Below are 24,785 nucleotides of genomic sequence, written 5' to 3' on the forward strand. Positions count from 1 at the left end.
TGACCGGAAGGATGCCAGGGCCTCACAAGACTGACCAGGAGGATGCCAGGGTCTCACCAGACTGACCGGGAGGATGCCAGGGTCTCGCCAGACTGACCGGGTGGATGCCAGGGTCTCGCCAGACTGACCGTGAGGATGCCAGGGTCTCACCAGACTTACCAGGAGGATGCCAGGGTCTCACCAGACTGACCGGAAGGATGCCAGGGCCTCACAAGACTGACCAGGAGGATGCCAGGGCCTCACCGGACTGACCGGGAGGATGCCAGGGCCTCGCCAGACTGACCGAGAGGATGCCAGGGTCTCATCAGACTGACCGGAAGGATGCTGTTCCTTGTCAGACTGACCGGGAGGATGCTGTTCCTTGACAGACTGACCAGAAGGATGCCAGGGTCTCACCAGACTGACCGGGAGGATGCCAGAGTCTCACCAGACTGAGCGGGAGGATGCCAGGGCCTCGCCAGACTGACCAGGAGGATGCCAGGGTCTCACCAGACTGACCGGAAGGATGCCAGGGCCTCACCAGACTTACCGGGAGGATGCCAGGGTCTCACCAGACTGACCGGAAGGATACTGTGCCTCGCCAGACTGACCGGGAGGGTGCTGTGCCTCGCCAGACTGACCGGGAGGATGCCAGGGCCTCACCAGACTGACCGGGAGGATGCCAGGGTCTCACCAGACTGACCGGGAGGATGTCAGGGCCTCGCCAGACTGACCAGGAGGATGCCAGGGTCTCAGCAGACTGACCGGAAGGATGCTGTGCCTCGCCAGACTGACCGGGAGGATGCCAGGGCCTCACCAGACTGACCGGGAGGATGCCAGGGCCTCACCAGACTGACCGGGAGGATGCCAGGGCCTCACCAGACTGATCGGGAGGATGCCAGGGTCTCACCAGAGTGACCGGGAGGATGCTGTGCCTCGCCAGACTGACCGGGAGGATGCCAGGGCCTCATCAGACTGACGGGGAGGATGCTGATCCTTGCCAGACTGACCAGAAGGATGCCAGGGCCTCACAAGACTGACCAGGAGGATGCCAGGGTCTCCCCAGACTGATCGGGAGGATGCCAGGGTCTCGCCAGACTGACCGGGAGGATGCTGGACCTCGCCAGACTGACCGGGAGGATGCCAGAGCCTTATCAGACTGACCGGTAGGATGCCGTGCCTTGCCAGACTGACCAAGAGGATGCCAGGGCCTCGACAGACTGACCGGGAGGATGCCAGGGCCTCACCAGACTGACCGGGAGGATGCCAGGGTCTCACCAGACTGATCGGGAGAATGCCAGGGCCTCACCAGACTGACCGGGAGGATGCCAGGGTCTCACCAGACTGACCGGGAGGATACCGTGCCTCACCAGACTGACCGGGAGGATGCCAGGGTCTCACCAGACTGACCGGGAGGATGCCAGGGTCTCACCAGACTGAACGGGAGGATGCCAGGGTCTCACCAGACTGACCGGGAGGATGCCAGGGTCTCACCAGACTGACCGGGAGGATGCCAGGGTCTCACCAGACTGACCGGGAGGATGCCAGGGTCTCACCAGACTGACCCGGAGGATGCCAGGGTCTCACCAGACTGACCGGGAGGATGCCAGGGTCTCACCAGACTGACCGGAAGGATGCCAGGGCCTCACAAGACTGACCAGGAGGATGCCAGGGCCTCACCGGACTGACCAGAGGATGCCAGGGCCTCGCCAGACTGACCGGGAGGATGCCAGGGTCTCATCAGACTGACCGGAAGGATGCTGTTCCTTGCCAGACTGACTGTGAGGATGCTGTTCCTTGCCAGAGTGACCAGAAGGATGCCAGGGTCTCACCAGACTGACCGGGAGAATGCCAGGGTCTCACCAGACTGACCGGGAGGATGCCAGGGCCTCGCCAGACTGACCAGGAGGATGCCAGGGTCTCACCAGACTGACCGGAAGGATGCTGTGCCTTGCCAGACTGACCAGGAGGATGCTGTGCCTCGCCAGACTGACCGGGAGGATGCCAGGGCCTCATCAGACTGACGGGGAGGATGCTCATCCTTGCCAGACTGACCGGAAGGATGCCAGGGCCTCACAAGACTGACCAGGAGGATGCCAGGGTCTCCCCAGACTGACCGGGAGGATGCCAGGGTCTCGCCAGACTGACCGGGTGGATGCCAGGGTCTCGCCAGACTGACCGTGAGGATGCCAGGGTCTCACCAGAGTGACTGGGAGGATGCCGTGCCTCACCAGACTGACCGGGAGGATGCCAGGGTCTCACCAGACTGACCGGAAGGATGCCAGTTTCTCACCAGACTGACCGGGAGGATGCCAGTGTCTCACCAGACTTACCGGGAGGATGCCAGGGTCTCACCAGACTGACCGGAAGGATGCCAGGGTCTCACCAGACTGACCGGAAGGATGCCAGGGCCTCACAAGACTGACCAGGAGGATGCCAGGGCCTCACCGGACTGATCGGGAGGATGCCGGGCCTCGCCAGACTGACCGGGAGGGTGCTGTGCCTCGCCAGACTGACCGGGAGGATGCCAGGGCCTCACCAGACTGACCGGGAGGATGCCAGGGCCTCACCAGACTGACCAGGAGGATGCCAGGGTCTCACCAGACTGACCGGTAGGATGCCGTGCCTCGCCAGACTGACCGGGAAGATGCCAGGGCCTCGCCAGACTGACCGGGAGGATGCCAGGGCCTCGCTAGACTGACCGGGAGGATGCCAGGGTCTCACCAGACTGACCGGGAGGATGCCAGGGTCTCACCAGACTGACCGGAAGGATGCCAGGGCCTCACAAGACTGACCAGGAGGATGCCAGGGCCTCACCGGACTGACCGGGAGGATGCCAGGGTCTTGCCAGACTGACCAGGAGGATGCCAGGGCCTCTTCAGACTGACCGGGAGGATGCCAGGACCTCGCCAGACCAGGAGGATGCCACTGTAGGAGTGGGGGAGCGAATTTCTCTGACAAAGGACATGTTGGCACACTGATGTACCAATAAGCATTCACAACTGACAGGACCTAACAGAAACTTAGGGCCCCATTACACGGATGATTATCATGCAGAAAATTATTATATTATTTGAATTTAAACGATAATAGTCCTGTGTAATTGCAGGCAACCATCAAAAAATCATTCATGTATCGATTGTTGATTTAGATCTGACCCTAAAATCATCGTTAATCGTTCGCTGTTATACCGCATTTGGTCACTAATCATTCAGTGTAATTGTGAATTGTTCCTTTTTTTGCTGGGATCAGATGGAGTAAACAATCGTAGTAACAATCATAACTAACAACTATCGTTCGGTGTAATATGGTGAATAATTTCAGGTGAATCTCGTTTGCAATTGTTTTATTGTTAAAAATCGCTTTGTCTAACCAGACCCTTAGGTAACTTAGCAGTGGCTAATGTACATCTAAGTTAGACCTACAGTACCCTGGGTCAACAGTACCTGTCTATTACTTACAGTGTACTCCTGCATTTACATAAAATGGAGCTGTGTTATATTCATTCTGAACACATCAAACTGAACTGTGTAATGTATGTTTGAATATTTGTGTTGCGATATACACTGTGACATAATACACACGCCACCCAATAGCCCCTAATAAGGTCACTGGAAATGCATTGGGGGTGGTGACTGGGTAACACTGAGACAGACGTGACTGCAGATATACCCACCCAAAACACGGGGGATGGACTCTCTGCATGACATCTTGGAAAGACAGTGGCTTACACTGTACTGTACTTGTAAAGGGCCAACACGGGTCCTTACTTCCATATTTTGAGCTGTGGAGAACCGACATGGGTCCGTAGGCTAACAGTCTGTGCATGGATTTGGATCCAATGGCTGATCTGTTTTGGTGAAGTGAAACTCTGGTTGTAATTCGACCAACACTGGTCTGCACTGGACATTCTCGACAATTGTGTTTATCTCTGTTTGTATTGGAGATTCCTATCTTTTGTCAGTGAAACAACAATACCTGTCAAAGGTGTTTTTTTGCTTTGAATTTCAATAGGTTTAATTTGGTAATTATGCATAGCGCTATTCTTTGTTGATTTGTTAAAAGGGAAAGAAGCAGAGAAACTACAACTATCAAGTTACTGTGACTAAGAGACATCACCCTGATTGATACAAGCGTAGGCTACATTCACATGGCTGAAATTTTTGTTCATAATTGTAATACAGACATAATTGCACGGATTTGACAAAAGTCAATAGAAGAGTCTATAAATTGTGGATCCGCAATATTACAAACGAATACCTGTGTATTCTGGATGTAGGTTTGTTAATCATGGATGGCCGGATTATACAGTCCGCTAAGAATTATGGACATGTCATGGAGGCCTTATTCACATGTTCGCAAAATTTATCTGTGATTTCAATGTGCCTATTCACACATCTGCAATTATCCATCCATGCTGCTGCAGCTTCTTAGGGTGTACTACAGAGATATAGGCAAGCAGGACCCCCCTTCTAGTTGTATGGCAGACATTATGTATAACCAAACACCACACAGTGATTCAGGGACAAGTGAAAACTAGAGATGGAGCCTGGAGAGAAGAATTTTGATGAAAACTGGCATATACAAATTATAGAATGTCTATGTATTCCTGAAATGACAGCTGTGCTTTAGTATAGCAAGTCCATCAACCAGAGACTCCACCAGTGTTCTTCAGAGCAGAAAATCACTACTTTCGTTGAGTAAAGGTCACATTTTGATGCAACAGCCGTTATACATTACAGTTCCTGTTTTGGGGAACTTCTCTTTTGTTATGTTGAGTCTTCTTCTTTATTGCACCCTGGTGTCGTGGTACTAAGTAAGTTAGCACATGCACCCGGCCATCCACATGATGAAACAGGAAACATGAATTATCAGACCGGGCTGACGCCTTCTATTACTCCCTGGCCCAGTTCTGATGCTCATGTGCCCATTATAGATGGTTATGGTGTGAACAAAGGTCAGCATGGGCACTGTCATTACAGCCACCAGGAATTCATGGGCCCCATACACCCATGAACTTCACCCCCATTACCAGCTGTTCTGATCTCAATCTGCCCTTATAACAGTTGACTTTATTTTCCTGTTTATTATAATCCTTTACCATTTCCTTTTTTAAAACTGGTTATAAAAAGCAAGATGGAAAATTTATGAAGACTGAGGTTTCTCACACATCTTAGGTAAAATCCCACTTGCATTCTCTTTGTTCGGATTATTAAGAGGCTGCCGTGACAGCTTATAATTGTACAGTAACTATGATGCCAGGAGCTCAGAAACCGTTTCAATATTTGGAGTAGTGTACTGCAGTATGGCTGTGTCAGTACAGTACAGTGAAGATTTAAACAGTTTTGGAGCTCCCGACATCATAATGATACATGATGTCTGGAGTTTAAATAATCTGTTCCACAACATCTGTATATATACGGACTGTGCTTGGAACATAGGAATAAGACCTTAATGTGCATTTGCAAGATTTTGCAGGAGTAAATGGGCCTACATTCAGTATGTATTTTACAGCAGGTTTGTGGGGAGGGGGAAGTAGTCTAGTGTTAGCACACTGTATATAACTTTGTTTACTAGCCATTCACAGTCAATTTGCTTTCTGTCCTGTCCCACAAGGAAACCACATACAATGTCTAGCTTTTTTATTTTTTATATATAAAATTTAATGAAGCATTTGAATATTTTGTAGAACACTGGAAAAAAAAACAAGACTTAAAACAGGTTTCCTCCATCCCCTGACATTGTGAACATCCATCTTCACTTGCAGTATCTATCTGCTTTCAATTTTGATCTCCTAAAAGAACAGAAGAAAAGACAAAACATTTGAGTATTGGAATTTTCAAATATTTGCACCATACTAATAACTTAATAGAAGAGATAGAATATTAATGGCTATTTTGTCATTTACAAACAAATGTATGTTTTCTTGGTCCTTGCAGAGTGCTGTGTTGTTTTCTTTGGTACTAATTATCTGTATTAACTTCACGCAGAGAGTATTATTTGTATGTCCCAGAGGTATGATGATACGGTAAGGGTACCATGTTAGCAGTAGTTTCTGCTTACTGCCAGTGGAAGTGAATCCCTGGCTCCAATTGAGCATCCCCTAAAAGTAAAATACTGTACATGTTTTATATATATATACTTAATATATGCTTGATATATTTTCACAAGACTTCAATAAGCGTATAGTATGGCACAGAGATGCTTGATGTGAAGTCTATATTTTCACAAGAGAAATTAGAGTTTTTCATATCCCATAATTCACCTGTCTAGAAGTGCTTCGTGGAAAGATCCATCCTTTCTGGCTTTTTTGAGCTCCTTATGGTCTTCCTTGCTTACTTTAATTTTGTGGTCCTGAAAACTTTGAAATTTTTTTCTGCAAAATAATCAAAGCACAAGAAAATGAATCATATACTATGCCTAGTCCACAGGGCCACAATTGAATAATAAAAAAAAGAAGGGGGCACCACCATTGTCAACACCTGTAGGGGGTAAGGGGGGCACTACTGTGGCTGCCACCTGCATGGGGTAGGAGTGCATGACTGTGGCCTATAGGGGGTAAGGGTAGCACTTCAATGGCTAACTCCTGTGGGGGTAACAAAGGCACTACTGTGGCTGCCACAATCAGGGGTGGTGGGGGCACCAATGAGCCCACCACCTAAGGGGGTAGGATGGCACTACCGTGGCCAAAAACAATAAGCGGTAAGTACAGCAATGCTGTGTCTGACATCGACTGGGGAAGTTGTGACTTCACTCGAGCCAGGGAGCCCAGAGTAGGCAGCGCTTCAGGGGCACGGGGAGAGATTAGTTAGAGGAGCAGTTCAGCAAAAAAAAAAAAAAATTCTTTCAAACTAACAACTGGTGCCAGAGATTTGTAATTTAATTCTATTAAAAAATCTCAAATCTTCCAGTACTTATCAGATGCTGTATGTCCTGCAGGAAGAGGTATTCTTTCCAGTCTGGAGAGCAGGAGAGGTTTTCCTTGGGGATTTGCTACTGCTCTGGACAGTTCTTGTCAGGGTCAGAGGTGGCAGCAGAGAGCATTGTGTCACACTGGAAAGAATACGCTTCTTCTTGCAGGACATACAGCAACAACACTTCAGATTTTTTTTAATAGGAGTAAATTAAAAATCTCTGCCACTCTCTGGCACCAGTTGGCCTGGTATGTTGTTAAAAGCACTGGGGATGGGGTTACTGTTGGGGACAGCATTACTCCCCCCCCCCAAGCACCAATCTGGCTCTCCCCTATATTGATAGTCATTATCTGTCCCTTCTAATGATTACGAATGGAGGGGCTCGGTTCTTGGGGGGGCAGTAGCCCCACCCCCAGTGCTCCCAACAGGTTACTGGGCAGAGTATTTCAGAATAAACATCACGGAAACAGCACTGAGGATGAAGGTACCAGACATACCTACATCCTCAGCGCACTAGGGAGATATCTAACCTGCAGATAATTCCCCTTTATATATTGCTGGACTTTTCTTTAAAGTTTCCATAAGCCCAAACTAAGGCTTTTGCCTAAAGGCGTGCGCTCACAACATTCACCTAACAATGACAAATCCTATTTCTATTTATTCTTCTGTATAACCTGGGGAGAAAATAATGCAAATCCATGTCATCCTTAATGTCACATACACAAGGAGATGATTCAGAAGCAACATCTCTCTCAGCTATAATCCTGCAGGTAATGATCCCAGCAATACGGTCTTCATGTACTACACAATTTAGCTAGGCAGTAAATTCAGTGCGTGGCATTACTCACAAGGTAATGTACTCTGGAGGTGATCTTGTAGGACAAGCTGCCATTTGTTTGAAGCTTCTGGATGAGGCTCTTACTGCACTTGACATAAGTGCTTATTGAACAGGAGTGACAGAACCTATATACAACATGGTTACCATACCCAGCTCGCATCTCTCACATGTGGAGGTCTGCTACAGGAGTTCTTCTAGTTCAATGTATCACTTTCTATATACGTTATGTCAGTATCATCCTAAAATATACTGTATTTTCTGGCGTATAAGACGACCCCCAACTTTTCCAGTTACAATATACAGTTTAGAATATACTTGCCATATAAGATTACCCCTCTTCCAACGCACAACAAATAAAAATTAATAAAAAACATCAGACAGCAGCGAGATCTGAGAGGCAGAGAAGGAGGTACAGTAATACCAGTAGGATACAAGGGTGGCCAGACAGGTGGAAGAGGTGTGTTTTTCTGGGCACAGCACCATGCTACCGTATCTCTGTTTTCTATACCCCAGACACCTGCAGCTTGCTCTGCCCTTCATACGGTCACCACATATGGGAGGGTTGCAGCCGTTTTTTGGCTCCTCTCACCGTATGCGCCAACCGGAGATTTTCCAGTCCGGTTTCAAAGTTTTTCAGCACCCGGACCACACCCCGCGTATAAGACGACCCCTGAATTTTGAGAAGATTTTCCTGTGTTAAAAAGTAGTCTTATACGCAGGAAAATACAGTTATTATTAAACCTGCTGCCACTATAAGTAACAGTGATTTGATGATAGGCTTTTACCAGCAGTATGAGAGAGATCTAATAGCCCAGTAGCAGAAATATAATATATATATATATATATATATATATATATATATATATATATGCAAAAAAGGGGTCCGTGGAGCCTCAGTTACAAGTCTCAAAACACAGGAATAGCCAGATATCCCTCTCTCCAGAGAAGAAAGCCCATTGCCAAGGGGTGCCTCCTAGTGGGGAGAGCACCAAACCACCCTGATACGTAGTCCCTCAGGTCCTCACTCTGTTGCGAGCTTTGGGACCCAAATAGGGAAACACCAGAGTGGCCCCTGTAAGTCAAAGTCTAACTCTGTGGCGAGTATAACGACATAAGACAAGGGTTACCAAGGCTAGGCATCCATCCACAGACTGCAGTTTCGGGGTATTTGCCCCTCTCAGTGTGGAGCAGGATTCTGGCTACTGGGGCAATGATAAATAGACCAACAAAACACAACAATCACTGAACTTGTCCTCACAGTGGTGAGGTACGCCAAACTCACGTGGCCCTCCGGCCGCGACTGGCATCAGGTGCAGAGCATATGGCTCCTGTAGTAAATATATCTATACAAGTGACAATTGAATCATAGAGGTATAGAATAAAGGGGAATTACATTTTTGTGCATCTGGTTTCTATCCGGTTATTTGGAGGAGTTTTTTTGTGAACACAAGGGGGGAGATCTATGAAAGGGTGTAAATATACACGTGGTGCAAACTGCCCACAGCAACCAATCACAGCTCCTTTTTTGTTCTACCAGAGCTGAAAGCTGAGCTGTGATTGGTTGCTGTGGGCAGTTTACACCAGGTGTATATTTACACCCTTTCATAAATCTCCCCCAAGGTGTGTATTTGTTCATATTTTTAGAGTATACAAATAAAAGTTAGGTTTTATGGTTTGAGATCCTTCTGTGATCATATTCTGAGTATAGATCTCTTTGCTTGATGGTTGTGGCATTGGAACCATCTCTATGATTACTTTGTTTGCTGTCAGTCAACTATAACCCTCTTATTTAGTGGCCCAAGACCCGCGCTGACATAGTTATGCTTCTATTTAAACTGAGAGGTGTATACAGTTTTATCCATACAATAGCTTTAAGCTGAATGCATTAGCAGCAGCAGATTATGCAATTTGCCATTTATCAAGTCTTAAAAGAGTATTACCTAATCTGAACACATTGGTATGGTTAAGATTCTTAATATTAACAACAATATTCTCATTCACTGATAGCAAACTGAGGTCGTGAAGGGACAAGGAATGAAAACAAGAATTTTCCTGCAGCATTTTACACAAGCAAGTGCTGCGTATTTGTCCTGCAAAGACTACTGCCCTGCAGCCGCTCCCAGCCCGGACTGCACAGGTCTCGGCTTACTCACACATAGTTGAGTTCACACTGTTTAACATTGCCCCTGTCTTCATCTGCTAAGTCATCTTCTCTCTTTGATTCTCTTTCTGTACAGCATCGGATCTGCAGAAGAAGAACAACATAAAGAGGACTAAGGACCTCTAATATTTAGCACATGACTTACCAAAAACTCTAGTCCCCCCTCCCCCATACACATAAAAGAAGTGCACAAAATTTTCTGGTCTGAGGGTCACAATGTCAAAGGTATTGCTCCCGATAAAACAAAAACAAAGCATAAGCTATAAATGTCTGACAACTTATTTGGGGCCCTTACCTTTTGGGGGAAGGAGTCTCATCTTCAGCACCCAAGGGAAGAACAGATCAGGTGACTAAAAAGCACTAAGTAACCTAGCTGTTTTTGTCAGCATTATTTCCCCTATGGAACCACATTATTTCCATATAGTGCAGAAGTGCTGCCACCAAAAATATATTTTTTAGGTACTCCCGCCATAGTTCACCTCTAGTACTGCCGACATACATTTGTGTTTTGCTGCGGCAGAAATTCCAAGAAAAACTCCCCATAGAAACAAGTGATCACTGTAGGGGGTTAAATATATATCATGGGTAGTTTTTATTGATTGTGCTACTAAAATTAAATCTGTGCCATTAAGACCAGCATGTTGCCATTTTCAGTAACTTTTCATTAGATTTCAGACTATTTACTGTAGTAAAAATACAAGGAAGTTGATCCTACTTTAGAGCGAAAAAAATAAATAAAATTATTTTATGCTATAATGCTGGCTAAATATTCAGTTTTTGTTTGTCAAGTCCCTGGGAATTACCATGTCATGAGTTTCTCCAAGACAGAAATAAGTGTTCACTACCTAAAATTTGATGTTAAAATGTTTTATACATATAGCTTATAAGCACATTTATGCTTCTTGCTCCAATACCTAAAATACATGTGGAGTGAAAGAAGCTGTAGCCGAAGGACATGGAACCTTAATACCTTTATCATCTCGCCTTCACCTGCCGTCTTGCTCTGTGCTACCAAGTCTCCTTCTTCATTGCAGCCAATAAAACAGCTGTTGGAAGCCATCAAGGCCATTTTCCCCTGAAAGAAATCAGATAAAGTAAGCTTAATCCATCTGCATTAACAGTATAATAATACATAATATAATAGTATTATAAACTGCTGAAAAAGTGACAGTGGCTCTGAGCGCTGTTTGGGTAGCATTTAGATATAGTAGACTTCACTGATGTACATATATATTCTACTTTATTTTTTAATAATACATACACTGGTCTTTCAAGTTACAATGGCCTCAGGTTACGATATTTCCAATATACAATGCTTTCTTGGGCCATCATAAATTGAAAACATGCTCGGCAAACAATGTTACAGACAGACAGGATCTGCAGCATGTGCCATTAACAGAGAGTGTTTTACCTGGTCGTGGCTACACTAAGCCAATAAATGTACAATCTGTAGTCTCCATCCTCCCATTCATTCTCAGAGCCCTCATATTTAGTTTGTAAGCTTCTAGTTTCAGACCATGCTGGTATGTCAGTCCAGTACTACATGCTGGATATGGGTTACATGTGTGCAAGAGGCTGCTGCATTCATTCTCTCTTATATATCAGCATGGCCTTATTCCTAGACTTTGATTCTGCTCTAGGACTGCCAGGAAAGCACGGATACAGCCATGTTATCCAGGACTCCCTAGGGTAACATCCAAGTTCTCCAGACCCAGGGAGTTGAATGTCGAGTATTCAACATTTTTCTGAAGTTCACTCAACACTACCGACAGACACTGATACCTAAGGAGTTTATAATTCCCCTTTCCCTGCAGATTACATGTATTCACCAGCAACTGTCTGTCTGCTATCTCTAACGTTATGTCCTCCCTAAAAACTAAACCTTGCTAATAGCCCTATTCCACGGGTCGTCAGAGGAGCAAACGAGCGCTCTCAGCGCTCGTTTGCTCCTCGTTCCCCGCTCGCTGCCGCCGCTATTCATCGCGGCTGCAGCGAGCGGGTGAGTGCGGGAGGGGGCGGCGGGGAGCTGCGGGGGGGCTGCTCGGAGGATCTCTGATCGTCCGGGCAGCCCATAGGATATAGCAGCGTCAGCTGCCGATGCTCCTATTCAACGGAGCGACGGCAGCAGATCGCTGCTATATTAGTTGCTTGTTTTTCAACATGTTGAAAAACAAGCGACTGCAACGATCAGCCGACATGAACGATGTTGGCTGATTGTTGCACTCTATTCTACGGGACGATTATCGTTCGTAGCGGCCGATATCGGCCGAATACGGACGATAATCGTTCCGTGGAATAGGGCCTTAAGACCGAGCTTCTTGTATTCCCTCCCTCTGCTAACCGCCCCCCACCTGACATCTCCATCTGTGTCTGTGGTGCAACCATAACCCCTAGACAACAAGCTCGCTGCCTTGGGGTTATGTTTGACTCGGATCTCTCCTTCACTCCTCATTTTCAATCTCTTTCACGTTCCTGTAATCTAAAAAACATCTCTAAAATCCGTCCCTTCCTTACTGTTGAATCAGTCTTGACTACTGCAATTCCTTCCTCTAAACTCTTCTCTCTCCAGTCCATTCTCAATGCAGCGGCCAGGCTCATCTCCATGTCCAGCCACTATACAGATGCCTCCCCCCTGTGCCAGTCATTACATTGGCTCCCTTTTAAACACAGGATTCAATATAAAGTCCTCCTGCTCACCCATAAAGCTCTCCACAGTGCTGCATCTCCCTACATCTCCTCCCTCATCTCTGTCTACTGTCCTACCCGTGTCTTACGCTCCGCTAACGACTTAAGACTAACAACCACCTTGATCCGCACCTCTCACTCCCGTCTCCAGGACTTCACCCGAGCTGCACCAGTTCTATGGAATGCATTACCCAAGACTGTCAGCCTCACCTCCAATACATAAAGCTTCAAACGTGCCCTCAAAACACATCTGTTCAAGCAGGCTTACCAGGTTCCCTAAATTGCCCTCCCCCAAATACATACGTCAGGCATTCAAGCACTTATACCTGTAGCAGGCAGGCATTGGTTGGTGACTGGTTTACCCACCTTTAACTGCACTGCCTTATTTATAAAGATGGCCGGACCATGCTAAAAAGGAAGGACTTTGCCCCTCTGCCATTTTGTCTTGCACCCCCTCCTCATAGTCTGTAAGCTCATGCATGCGAGCAGGGCCCTCACTCCTCATGTATGGATAACTATATGTAGATCTCTGTAATGTCTGATTTTTGTCTATGTATGTACTCCCAGAATTGTAAAGTGCTGCGGAATCTGTTGGCGCTATATAAATAAAAAATATTATTATTCTCTCCTCTCTCATACACAACCTGTGTGATTCTCCCTCTATGTGTGAGATTTTCTATGTTCTCTTACAATACAGCCTGTGATCTGCCCTGTGTGTAAAACTTGATGCTTTACCCTCTTCTCCATTCAAATATAGGGAGAGATTTATCAAACATGGTGTAAAGTGAAATTGGCTCAGTTGCCCCTAGCAACCAATCAGATTCCACCTTTCATTTTTCAAAGAGTCTGTGAGGAATGAAAAGAGGAATCTGATTGGTTGCTAGGGGCAACTGAGCCAGTGTTACTTTACACCATGTATGATAGATCTCCCCCATAGTGTATAAATCCTAGTGTGCATTAGGCTCCCCCCGGTGGTTGTGAGAAGCAGCCTAAGGGTGCCTTCACACCTACCGTATCGCAGCAGAAAATCCGCTGCGGATCCGCAGCAGATTTAACTAAATGAATGAACACAGCATCAAATCCGCACTTACAAATCTGCTGCGGATCCGCAGCGGATTTTCTACTGCGATACGGTAGGTGTGAAGGCATCCTGAATGTCACTATGACTACACAGACAATTTGGGGGGCTGTATGAAAGGAACAGAGCACTGCCCACTATAAACCTACAATATAAAACTATTCAGCACTGAATTTTGACCTAATGGCCCTGTTCACACTGAGCAAGAACGTTGGAATCCCGCCGTGCTCAGTGTGCTGCTTTGAGTGAATGAAAGGGTGTGCGCTCCTCCGAAGCCGCCGCTCTCCGCTCAAAATAGTGACATGTCATTTCTTTGAGTGGAGAGCAGCGGCTGCGGAGGAGCGTGCGCCCTCTCATTCACTGACAGTGAAACACTGAGCAGAGCGTGATTCTCTGGCGGAGCACTCTGCCGTGGAATTCCGACGTTCTTGCTCAGTGTGAACAGGGCCAATAATGGCATGATGGGAGGTTCACTAAAGGGTTTCTCCAGTATTAGAAAAAACATAGCTACTTTCTTGGAAAAAACAGCACCCCCTCTGCCCCCAGGTTGTGTGTGGTATTACAATTGTGCTCCAGCCACTTCCATGCACCTGAGCTGAAGAAAAAAAAACAAAAAAACACCCCAACTAAGGAGAGGTAAGATGCTGTTTCTGGGGGGGGGGGGGGGGGGAAGCTTGGATAGCATTGCTTAATGCAAATACATGCTGTATTAGAACTTACCTCCTGAAATACAGGCTCCCACTGCTCCCTTGCACCAATTGCATCTGCCCGACCAATGACTAGGCCATCTGAGTTTATTCCCAGGTACTTCCCATATCCAGACTTCAGTGCAATTCTTCAAAACAATAAGGTATTATTATGGCTAAACACATAAAGTATGCCTCATGTTATGCCAATGTTATGAATGTTTAGTACCTGGAGTCTGATAGCTTAATAGCTGTGAACTGCTCTGGTGGAGCGGGGCCTTCATCATCTGGAAGGAAACACATGAACATTTACTCAATCTAAAGCAATGACTGAATAATTTATTTCAAGGAGGAAGTGTATGGCCTTTCTGATAGCCCCAATGTTTTACAATGGCCTTTAGCTGCAGTATATACGTAGCCAGCAAGCTGCCTGGACATGAAACCAACTACTATCATACTGTACCAGTTTATTACCAAATTACTCCACATAAAGAAGGATTTGGAGAACAGAAGTATATTAGAAGACCTACTTTCTTCTTCTGCTTGTATACACAAATATAAAAATATTGTGTGCTATAATTTTCTATCCAAAAAAGGCCACAAAATGAAAGGAATATGGAGGCTCTTATAGGCTTTCTATGTTGTGATCTCAAAGCTGAATTTGTCAGTGCCCTTGGTCCTCCCTGCATATCTCGTATTTTCACATTATTTCTTTAATTATTATTATAGACTGTTTATTAGGTACCTAGACAGTAAAAAACCTAGACAGCATATTTGATATCTAATATTATACAGTACTATAATGGCTATAGAAGGCATTTAATGCTGCTAGTCTACCTTCTAGGTTTTCAATGTCTTTTCATGGACAAAAAAAACATGTCACTTATTAACTCCTAACTCTGAAATACCCATCAACAACAATGGGAAGTACCATACAGGCCAAAACATTTCAAGAGTGGTCATGAAACAACTCCTCTGGGCGTGATTACAGCGCTCTAAACCGCCCAGGACCCTGCCTAGCTATGCCCAGGACCGTGACTAGTTCAGCCCACCGTGACTACTTAGAGCTAATTACCATACAGTGCGAAACTTCGGAAAAGTAAGATTACGGTGTAATCAAGGAGGGCATAGAGGGTACAGGGGTATGTTTGGGAAGCATGCTGGGTGATGTACCAGCACATTTCCTTACCATTAGGGGCATATTCGGAGTGATTGGTTCCCTTTAAAGTGTCAATGTCATTATGAAAAAACATTTGACACATCAGGAGTTTTGATTGTTCCGGGTCTGAGTGTTTAGATCCTGACCAATCGTGAGAATGAGCCAGGAGATGTCTCTGAGGTCCTCTCTACAAGGCCGTGTCTTTTCACCGACACAGAACCTGGAGAGGAATGCACACACTTCTCTCGGCTCATTCTCACAATCGGTCAGGGCCTGAACACTCAGACCCCTAATTACAGTGAGTCCAAGAAGTATTCGATCCCTTGCTGATTTTCTTTGTTTGCCCACTAATAAAGACATGATCATTCTATACTTTTAATGGTAAATGTATTCTAACATGGAGAGACAGAATATGAAGAAAAAAATCCAGAATATAATTTTAAAGAATATATTTTAATTAATTTGTATTTCAATGAGGAAAATAAGTATCTGATCCCTCTTGCCAAACACACTCAATACTTAGTGGCAAAGCCTTTGTTTGCAAGCACAGCGGTGAGACGTTTGTTGTAGTTAACCACAAGTTTAGCAAACACACCAGGGGGAATTTTGGCCCACTCTTCTTTGCAGATTCTCTCTAAATCATGAAGGTTGGTGGGCTGTCGCTTGGCAACTCTGACCTTCAGCTCCCTCCATAGATTTTCGATCGGATTGAGGTCTGGCGACTGGCTGGGCCACTCCATGACCTTAATGTGATTTTTCTTGAGCCAATCCTTTGTTGCCTTTGCTGTATGTTTAGGGTCGTTATCATGTTGGAAGACCCAACCACGGCCCATTTTCAGAACCCTGGCAGAGGGGAGGAGGTTGTCCCTCAGGATTGTGCGGTACATGGCTCCATCCATCTTCCCAGTGATGCGGTGAAGTAGCCCTGTACCCTTGGCAGAGAAACACCCCCAAAACATTATGCTTCCACCTCCATGCTTGACGGTGGGCACAGTGTTCTTGGGGTCATAGGCAGCATTTTTCTTCCTCCACACATGGCGGGTGGAGTTGAGGCCAAAAAGTTCAATTTTGGTCTCATCTGACCACAAAACCTTCTCCCAATAACTTGGTTCATCTTTCAAATGATCATTGGCATACTTGAAGCGCGCCTCCACATGTGCTCTCTTCAGCAGGGGTACCTTTCGGGCACTGCAGGATGTGAATCCATTGTTGCGCAAAGTGTTGCCAATTGTTTCCTTGCAAACTGTGGTCCCAGCTGCCTTCAGGTCATTTGCTAACTCCTGCCGAGTGGTTGCAGGACGATTTCTGACTGTTCTCAGCATCATTGCCACCCCACGAGGCGAAATCTTCTTTGGAGCACCGGGCCGTGGTCTGTTGATTGTCATGTCACTCTTTAAACTTTCTGATAATTGCACCAATAGTTGTTACTTTCACATCCAACACCTTACTAATCTTTTTGTAGCTCATTCCAGCTTTGTGAAGGTCAACAATTCTGACTCTGAGGTCCTGTGACAGCTCCTTGGTTTTACCCATGTTGGAGACTTGAAATCTGTGTGATCTGTCTGATTCTGTGGACAGTTGTTTTTCACACAAGTGATTAGTGAGAACAGGTGGCTTCAGGTCAGGTAACAAGTTGATTGAGAGTGTCTAACTGGTCTGTAAAAGCCAGAACTGCTAATGAATACTAAGGGATCAAATACTTATTTCACTCCATGAAATACAAATCAATTAATATATATTCCTTAGATTTATTTTCTGGATTTTCTTTTTAATATTCTGTCTCTCCATGTAAGAATACATCTACCATTAAAAGTATAGAATGATCATGTCTTTATTAGTGGGCAAACAAAGAAAATCAGCAAGGGATCAAATACTTCTTGGACTCACTGTATGAAAATTTGGAAATGTCTCTATGACAAAAGTTTTGTTTATAACGGCAGTGACACTTTTAAAGAGGATGTGTCATTAGTAAATGTCCTATTGTTTCTATCAAGTTTTTATGTTAAACATATTTTAAGAATTTTTGGGATTTCTTCTCATTTCCACTATATTTAAAAATAATCAGGAAATCCTGTAGTTTCCATTCTTATAGCTTCCATTACACAAAATGATTATCATTTGTACTTCAGATCACCAGCCATTCCAGATGATAATAAGTTTGGTGTAATAGCGCACGTTAAAAGACTACGATCAGTCAAGAAGCACATTGTCGGCTGATCGTAGCCTTTCAACATGTCGGACATGACAGCTGTGGTCTGCTGCTTGTCAATCTGTGCAACAGGAGCCGTGGCAACAAACCACTGCTGACTTCAATGGGCCATCCGGATGAACTAAGTATCGCCTGGGTAGCCCCTCCTGCAGCCCCCGCTTGCTGTCTGTGCCTGTAATAGCATAGCCAGTGAGTGGGGAACAAGGTGGAAGAGAGAGCTCACCAGACAGGTTGTCACTCGCTTCTTCCTCAATATTGTGTCGTGAAATGAGGCCTTGAGAAGTAACACCAGTATATAGATAACACAGGTAACCACTATAGCTTTTGCTGATAACTCAGCGTCCACTTCCTTATAGAACAGGGGTGTTAAACTCAGGCCCTGCAGCTGTTTCAGAACTAAAGTCTTTTTAACAGCTGGAGGGCCGGAGTTTGACATGTGTGATGTAGAATGACCTCTATAAAGGTGGCCATACACCTTTATTAATGGTTGGCACAGCTAAACGTTCCTGTGTTCAATATGGGGAGGGGGAAGGTTAAGCCACAGCCAGACAGCTCTGGTGGCAGCATCACACCTGACCCCTTTCCCCACCAACATCATCTGTCCGTAGAGTCTTGGGAGACCACTATACACTTTATATAGACATAAGTATAAAGTGTATGGGGACCTTTAAGGTTACTGAGCATGTCGAGAAGGGGTCAGAGCAGGACCTGTCTGCTTAGCCAATATCAATCATTTTAGAACATGCCTAGTGAGGATCAGCACTCCTCTACTCCTCTAGGCATTGTGAACTCTACAGAGCAAAAAGTGACCTACATGTTTGTTGTGGCGGAATGCTGCAAAACTATTCTTCTCTCTACTCACCCTTGTGTGGAGCTCCAATAGTAAAAAGACCAGTGTCCAGGGCATGGATATAAGCTCCTTTGTCCATTTCGATAGCCACTGTCCCTGAAATGTCACCAAAGCCTTTGACTACCCACCAGTTTCCTAAAAAAAGAAAATGCAGAATTGCAATGTAAAACATCAGTGAACAACTTGCATAGTCTTGCAGGTAAATACATATAACATACGTGTCAATAGGAACTTTGAAAACAGCTCACATATATAAATGAAATGTCATACAAGTGTAAAAAAAAAATGATGACAAAAATATGATGACATTACTTACATATCCGACACTCCACCGTGATCTTAGACGCACGTACTACAAGGGAGATCTACTAGCCTGAGGAAGGCCCGGGATGGGCCGAAAGCTTGCTTTATAGTCACGATCTCTACTATCCCTACTATTTATATATTTCATACTGGTCGGAGTATACAACCTTTTTGTATCACTGTAAAATAAACTATCACTTCTGCATTATTTTGAGTGCCGTGGATTTTACTTCTTATTACTTACATATCCATCCACATACAATATGCACGATTACTGCCTTCCCTTGCATTAAAACAATAAAAGAGTGCATACTTGCCTCCCTCACTATTACATCATCTCTCAGCTGCACCCCTATTCTGGCAGCTTCCGGTGACATCCGGCTACCTACTCAGCAGTCAAAGCAGAGCAGGGAAGTGCATTGTACTCAGAAGCTGCCAGAACAGGAGCACAGCTGGAACCGAAAACTGTGTGGGGAGGTAAGTATGCGCTCGGTTATTGTTTTAATGCAAGGCAATACTGTAAGACAAATGATTGTGGTTACTTAGTCCTCAACACCAGGAGCCTGTGATGCTCCTTAAGATCTATGCAAAGACAAGACCCAAGATGAAGGTTATAAAACATGATATAGTACATGGCAAAATGCTAAAAGTTTATTTTTAAGGGGTTATCTAGGGAACAGAAAAGGTCCCATCTGTTTCATTCGCCGGTGCTCTACTTCCTCAGAGTTGAGAGGCAGATAGGTGCATGTTGTGGAAAATGTTTGATAGCTGTCACTGATGTAGTGGCGACATTAGCCAACTATTGGATACTGCACGCAGGTCTGGTTTGGCCCCAACAAAATGCCCGCAAAATGCACCTTTAATCCATTACAACAGCAGGTGAGGCAAATGTAACCATATACAGTGGTACCTTGGTTTAAGAGTAACTTGGTTTAAGAGCTCACAGTTTTTCAAAATTGTGACTTGGTTTAAGAGCATTGCTTTGGTTTAAGAGCTCCCTGTACTGGGTGGGAGCTTGAGTGGGGGAGGGGCATGGTCTGCATAGTGGGGTCTACAGGACTGTACTATGACCCAGGAAGTCTCCCTAACCTTGCAAATCATAGCAGATCCACTTCAGGCTGGGACTTACATCAGGGGACAGGACTGTGGAGGTAATCTCTCCATAGCTGTAACCCCTCTCTCCCCAGACAGAGCGCTGCATGTATGTGCCCACATCTGCCCTGCTCATTCCTTCATACTCCCTGCAGTCTCTGTCCGTCCTTGTGTTTCCCATCCTCTCCATTACTCTACAGTAACTTATAATATCACACATTCTGCTGTTTCTGAATGTTTGTTTCATTTGTTTTACATGTTATTCAGAATAATAAATCATTATTTTTGGGATGTGGAACCAATTGTCTGCATTTCTATTATTTCTTATGGGAAAATTTGCTTTGGTTTAAGAGTGGATTCGGATTACAAGCACGGTCCCGGAACAAATTATGCTCGTAATCCAAGGCACCACTGTATTTCTCATACAGAGATGATATGGGGTATATAATAAATATCAGTAAAGGCCACTCACCAACAATATCTAAGGCATCCTCTTTAGCGTCCTCTCTCTTCCTCTTACCGCCTTTATATTTTTTCTTGCTGGAAAGAAATAATAAGTTTAGCTTTGAGCCTAACACCTGGCACCCGATCAACTGTTCATCAGGACTGCCTCAGCCAAATCTGTGCGGTACACAGGACTGAAAACAGTAAGCTCCATTCACTGCCTAGTTGCCATGCCTTGTTACTGCAGTTCAGCTAACATTCAGTAATCTGGCTGTAATCAGCACAGAAAGCACCTTGAGGCTGGGTTCACACACAGTATATTTAGGTCAGTATTGTGGTCCTCATATTGCAACCAAAACCAGGAGTAGATTAAAAACACAGAAAGGATCTGTTCACACAATGTTGAAATTGAGTGGATGGCCGCCATATAACGGTAAATAACTTCCATTATTTCAATATAACAGCCGTTGTTTTAAAATAACAGCAAATATTTGCCATTAAATGACGGCCATCCACTTAATTACAACATTATGTGAACAGAGCCTTTCTGTGTTTTCAATCCACTCCTTGTTTTGGTTGCTATACAGCCTCAAACATACAGCCTCAAATATACGTAGTGTGAACCCAGCCTAAATCTGTTTGTATTGTTATCTTGTAATTTTTATATGTGTTTTTATGAACTTCATATGAATCATCAATAAAGTATATATTGTTCATTACATTTTGCTGTGAGCTATCAGTTTTGTAGGAATTTTTTGTTGTTGAGATAGCCCTATTTATATAGTTTGGTCTATGTAGGAGAGGTGTGTGTGAACCCAGCCTAAGGGTGCGTTCACACCTACAGGATCCGCAGCAGATTTGATGGTGCAGATTTGATGCTGTGTTCAGTTATTTAAATGAAATCTGCTGCGGATCTGCTGCCGGTAAGTGTGAACGTACCCTAAGGCTTTGTGCAATCTGCTATGAGGATGTCAGTATTGGGGGATTAGTGCATTAATTATGGACATAGACTGTTAGAAATTAAGCCACTTTGTTTTATTGCACTTTATACCAATATGTTTACATCTCCTGTGGGGTGGTTACTACTTGTGTGTTTGGCTACTTTTAATCATTGTTGTTATATGAATTTTTAATAAGAATTTTTGAATAAAAATTATGCATTGCTGATTGAAATTTTGTCCTGGTTTTTGGATATATGTTTCTAACAGGTTAGAGAATCTGTTTGCACAATGGGGCATTTCTACTTTTTAGAGAAGCACACAGTCAAATGTATTTCCCATTAGATACGTATGTCCAGTGCCCAGCATGCCAATCTTGTGGGGGGCAGCATGCACAATAAAGGGGTTATCCAATAAATTCAATAAAACTGAGCTGCAATGTCACACAGGTATGGGGGGATAAAAGCATTGCTATTTCTGGAAGAAAAGAAAGCCACACCAGAGGGGAAGCACAAGCCTCCTTCCTGGTCCCCTTTGTCCTGCAAAGTGGGTTTGCTTTTGCCAGATATGCTTGTTCTTCTTATTAAAGGAGAAGTCTGGCGAAAATTTTTATTAAAGTATTGTATTGCCCCCCAAAAGTTATAAAAATCACCAATATACACTTATTATGGGAAATGCACATAAAGTGTTTTTTTTTTTCCTGCACTTACTACTGCATCAAGGCTTCACTGCCTGGATAAAATGGTGATGTCACGACCCGACTCCCAGAGCTGTGCGGGCTGTGGCTGCTGGAGAGGATGATGGCAGAGGGATGCTCAGTGTCCCTCCAGTGCCCTGTGTCCCTCAGTGTCCCCCTGCCATCATCCTCTCCAGCAGCCACAGTCCGCACAGCTCTGGGAGTCGGGTTGTGACATCACCATTTTATCTAGGAAGTGAAGCCTTAATGCAGTAGTAAGTGCAGGGAAAAAAAAGCACTTTTTAAGCATTTCCCGTAATAAGTGTATATTGGGGATTTGTATAACTTTTGGGAGGTAATACAATACTTAAACAATATTTTCGCAAGACTTCTCCTTTAAGGGGAGGGGGCTAGGGCAAAGGCCAGGTGTCAGATCTGGGTGTGGGGGCAGTAGTCCTCATCAAGTCCAGCCACTGTTCTTCTTTTTACTTATGATGGGTTTAGTTGCTGCAGCTAATCTAAGAAACTAAAAGTGCCCAGTGCAGTATGAATATTAAATATGGCCCTGCATACAGTGCACTTTCTGCACCATTTCTACCAGTACCCTGTGACTGTCAGCTCCTGTGGGACAAAATCTGCTGAGCCTCTGCAGTATTTGCATATCAGCTTGGGTGCTATAGGATAGCTCATTCCTCTTTAGATAGTTGTAAATACCTATTATGTGTGATATATTATAGCTTTATTAATAATGCTACAAAGAACACATACAAACCTTTTATTCTTCATCCCTTTCAGTACCAGCTTGGTGGATTTCACATGAGAATATTCAGCCATGATGATGATGTTCAGGAAACAATATCACAACTGCTGCAAGAAACAGAAACAATGACAAGTCACTTTAGTTATATAGACTACAAGTATTGGAAGGGTTAGAGGTTCACATATAAACAAGCACTAGATTAGCTCCAAAACACAGGAGCTTTCTATCTGCACAGATATATATCATCACATGGCTAATAATTTTACATGATTGTTGTCTTAGCAGAAAAGCATCAATTGATACATATCAATGGTATTAGCCAGGTGGGAGGCCAAGGCAACCATGTGACACAGAGTAGGACAGAGAGGACGTCATATCGGCAGGGTCTTCTGCACTAGACATGAGCAAAGCTACAGTATGATTTACCAGTCTGCATCCAATGAATCAGTAGTCATGGGAAAGTTTTTCTGCTCCCACATGATTCCAGGAGAAGGTCTGGAGTGACATCATTCTAGGACCCAGGTGTCAGACTCAGGCCCTCCAGCTGTTACAAAACTATAACTACCACTGGACAACCAGGCATGATGGGAATTGTAGTTTTGCAACAGCTAAAGGCCTGAGCTTCACTCCCCTGACCTCTCTGAGGCATCTGAAGATGTGGAAAGAACAACAGCTTCCATGCTTAAAGTGACTGTACCAGGCCCAGGCTGAAGCACTGGAGGCGGGCGACCCACCATTAGTCGGAGGAAACCCCAGTCCCTCCATGACATGACTCTGATAGAATCAATGGAACCCTATCATAGAGGGGCAGGGGTTTCCTCCCACTAAGGGTGGGTCGGCCCACCTTCAGTGCTTCAGCCTGGGCCTGGTGGTACAGTCACTTTAAAGTGACTGTACCACCAGGCTGATAGGGTTCCATTTATTCTAATGGAGTCACGTCATGTAGGGGCTGGGGTTTCTTCCCACTAAGGGTGGGTCGGCCCGCCTCCAGTGCTTCAGCCTGGTGATACAGTCACTTTAACAATTTCAGATGGTCAGATGCAGAAATATCTGCAGCAGATTTTCTGCCGTGTGTGAATTAACCCCACATGTTTTTTTTTTTTTTTGGATAAAGTACACAGTGGACTGAAATGCGGAACATAGAATCTGGTAGAAAATACTCCAGAGTGAGTATTACATGTAAAAGGAAGGCGACTGCTGCAGAAGGGTTTACTACAAGGAGGCATCACCTGCACCCAATACAAGGGGTCCCCATTAGGATGTATGATGTATGATGGGAGATTCCCTGGGTCCTCTGGGGATCTACAACCAAGGTAAAGATAATGCTGTGCAGGCTCTATAAAATGATACATGGAGAGTCCCCTTCCTGCAGCTGAGGAGCAGCTCTCCAGCACAGTATATACACACAGTATAAGGTACAGCAGCATAAGTATATAGCGCCCATGATAACACCACCACAGCACGGTATACAGCATGGTACATAGCACAGTATATACAGCACACACGGTATATAGCACAGTATATACAGCACGCACGGTACATAGCACAGTATATACAGCACGCACGGTATATAGCACAGTATATACAGCACGGTACATAGCACAGTATATACAGCACGCACGGTATATAGCACAGTAGGTATATAGCACAGTATATACAGCACGGTACATAGCACAGTATATACAGCACGCACGGTATATAGCACAGTAGGTATATAGCACAGTATATACAGCACGGTACATAGCACAGTATATACAGCACGCACGGTATATAGCACAGTATATACAGCACGGTACATAGCACAGTATATACAGCACGCACGGTATATAGCACAGTATATACAGCACACACGGTATATAGCACAGTATATACAGCATGGTACACAGCAGACACGGTATATAGAGCCGTACACAGGCTACACTCACCACTCACTGGTTTCCGGAACTGCAGCTGCTCCTTCATAACACGCACGGCGAAAGTTTCCCCCGGAAACTCACTAAAAGGACAACAATG

General features: G+C 44.9%; 1 protein-coding gene across 3 annotated transcripts; it reads right to left on the reverse strand.

The window, feature by feature from the left end:
• Window positions 1-5,611: 5,611 nt before the first annotated feature.
• Window positions 5,612-24,785, reverse strand: FRG1 (FSHD region gene 1). Of its 3 annotated transcripts, none has more exons than XM_069977700.1 (10): window positions 24,698-24,785; window positions 22,785-22,879; window positions 20,427-20,494; window positions 18,572-18,694; window positions 14,571-14,628; window positions 14,376-14,490; window positions 10,863-10,967; window positions 9,885-9,976; window positions 6,245-6,355; window positions 5,612-5,773 (listed from the first exon to the last, which is right to left on the reverse strand). In XM_069977700.1, the coding sequence occupies exons 2-10, from the start codon at window positions 22,844-22,846 to the stop codon at window positions 5,737-5,739; spliced, it is 771 nt and encodes a 256-aa protein (XP_069833801.1). In that variant the 5' UTR covers window positions 22,847-22,879; window positions 24,698-24,785; the 3' UTR covers window positions 5,612-5,736. The 3 variants fall into 3 exon arrangements, with proteins under 3 accessions (XP_069833801.1, XP_069833802.1, XP_069833803.1); XM_069977701.1 differs by having other exon boundaries at window positions 22,785-22,876; window positions 24,698-24,756; XM_069977702.1 differs by having other exon boundaries at window positions 24,705-24,725.

The sequence above is a fragment of the Dendropsophus ebraccatus genome, chromosome 7, assembly GCF_027789765.1.
Source record: "Dendropsophus ebraccatus isolate aDenEbr1 chromosome 7, aDenEbr1.pat, whole genome shotgun sequence".
NCBI classification, from domain to species: Eukaryota; Metazoa; Chordata; class Amphibia; order Anura; family Hylidae; genus Dendropsophus; species Dendropsophus ebraccatus.

Excerpts from the sequence above, each read along its gene's own strand:
- FRG1 (XM_069977700.1), bottom strand. The coding sequence starts at position 22,846 with ATGGCTGAATATTCTCATGTGAAATCCACCAAGCTGGTACTGAAAGGG. Across the intron at positions 10,968-14,375 it reads GGGAGCCTGTATTTCAGGAG|GGGAAAATGGCCTTGATGGC; the intron begins GTAAGTTCTAAT and ends GATTTCTTTCAG. Across the intron at positions 6,356-9,884 it reads CAGTGTGAACTCAACTATGT|AAAAAAATTTCAAAGTTTTC; the intron begins GTGAGTAAGCCG and ends ATTATTTTGCAG.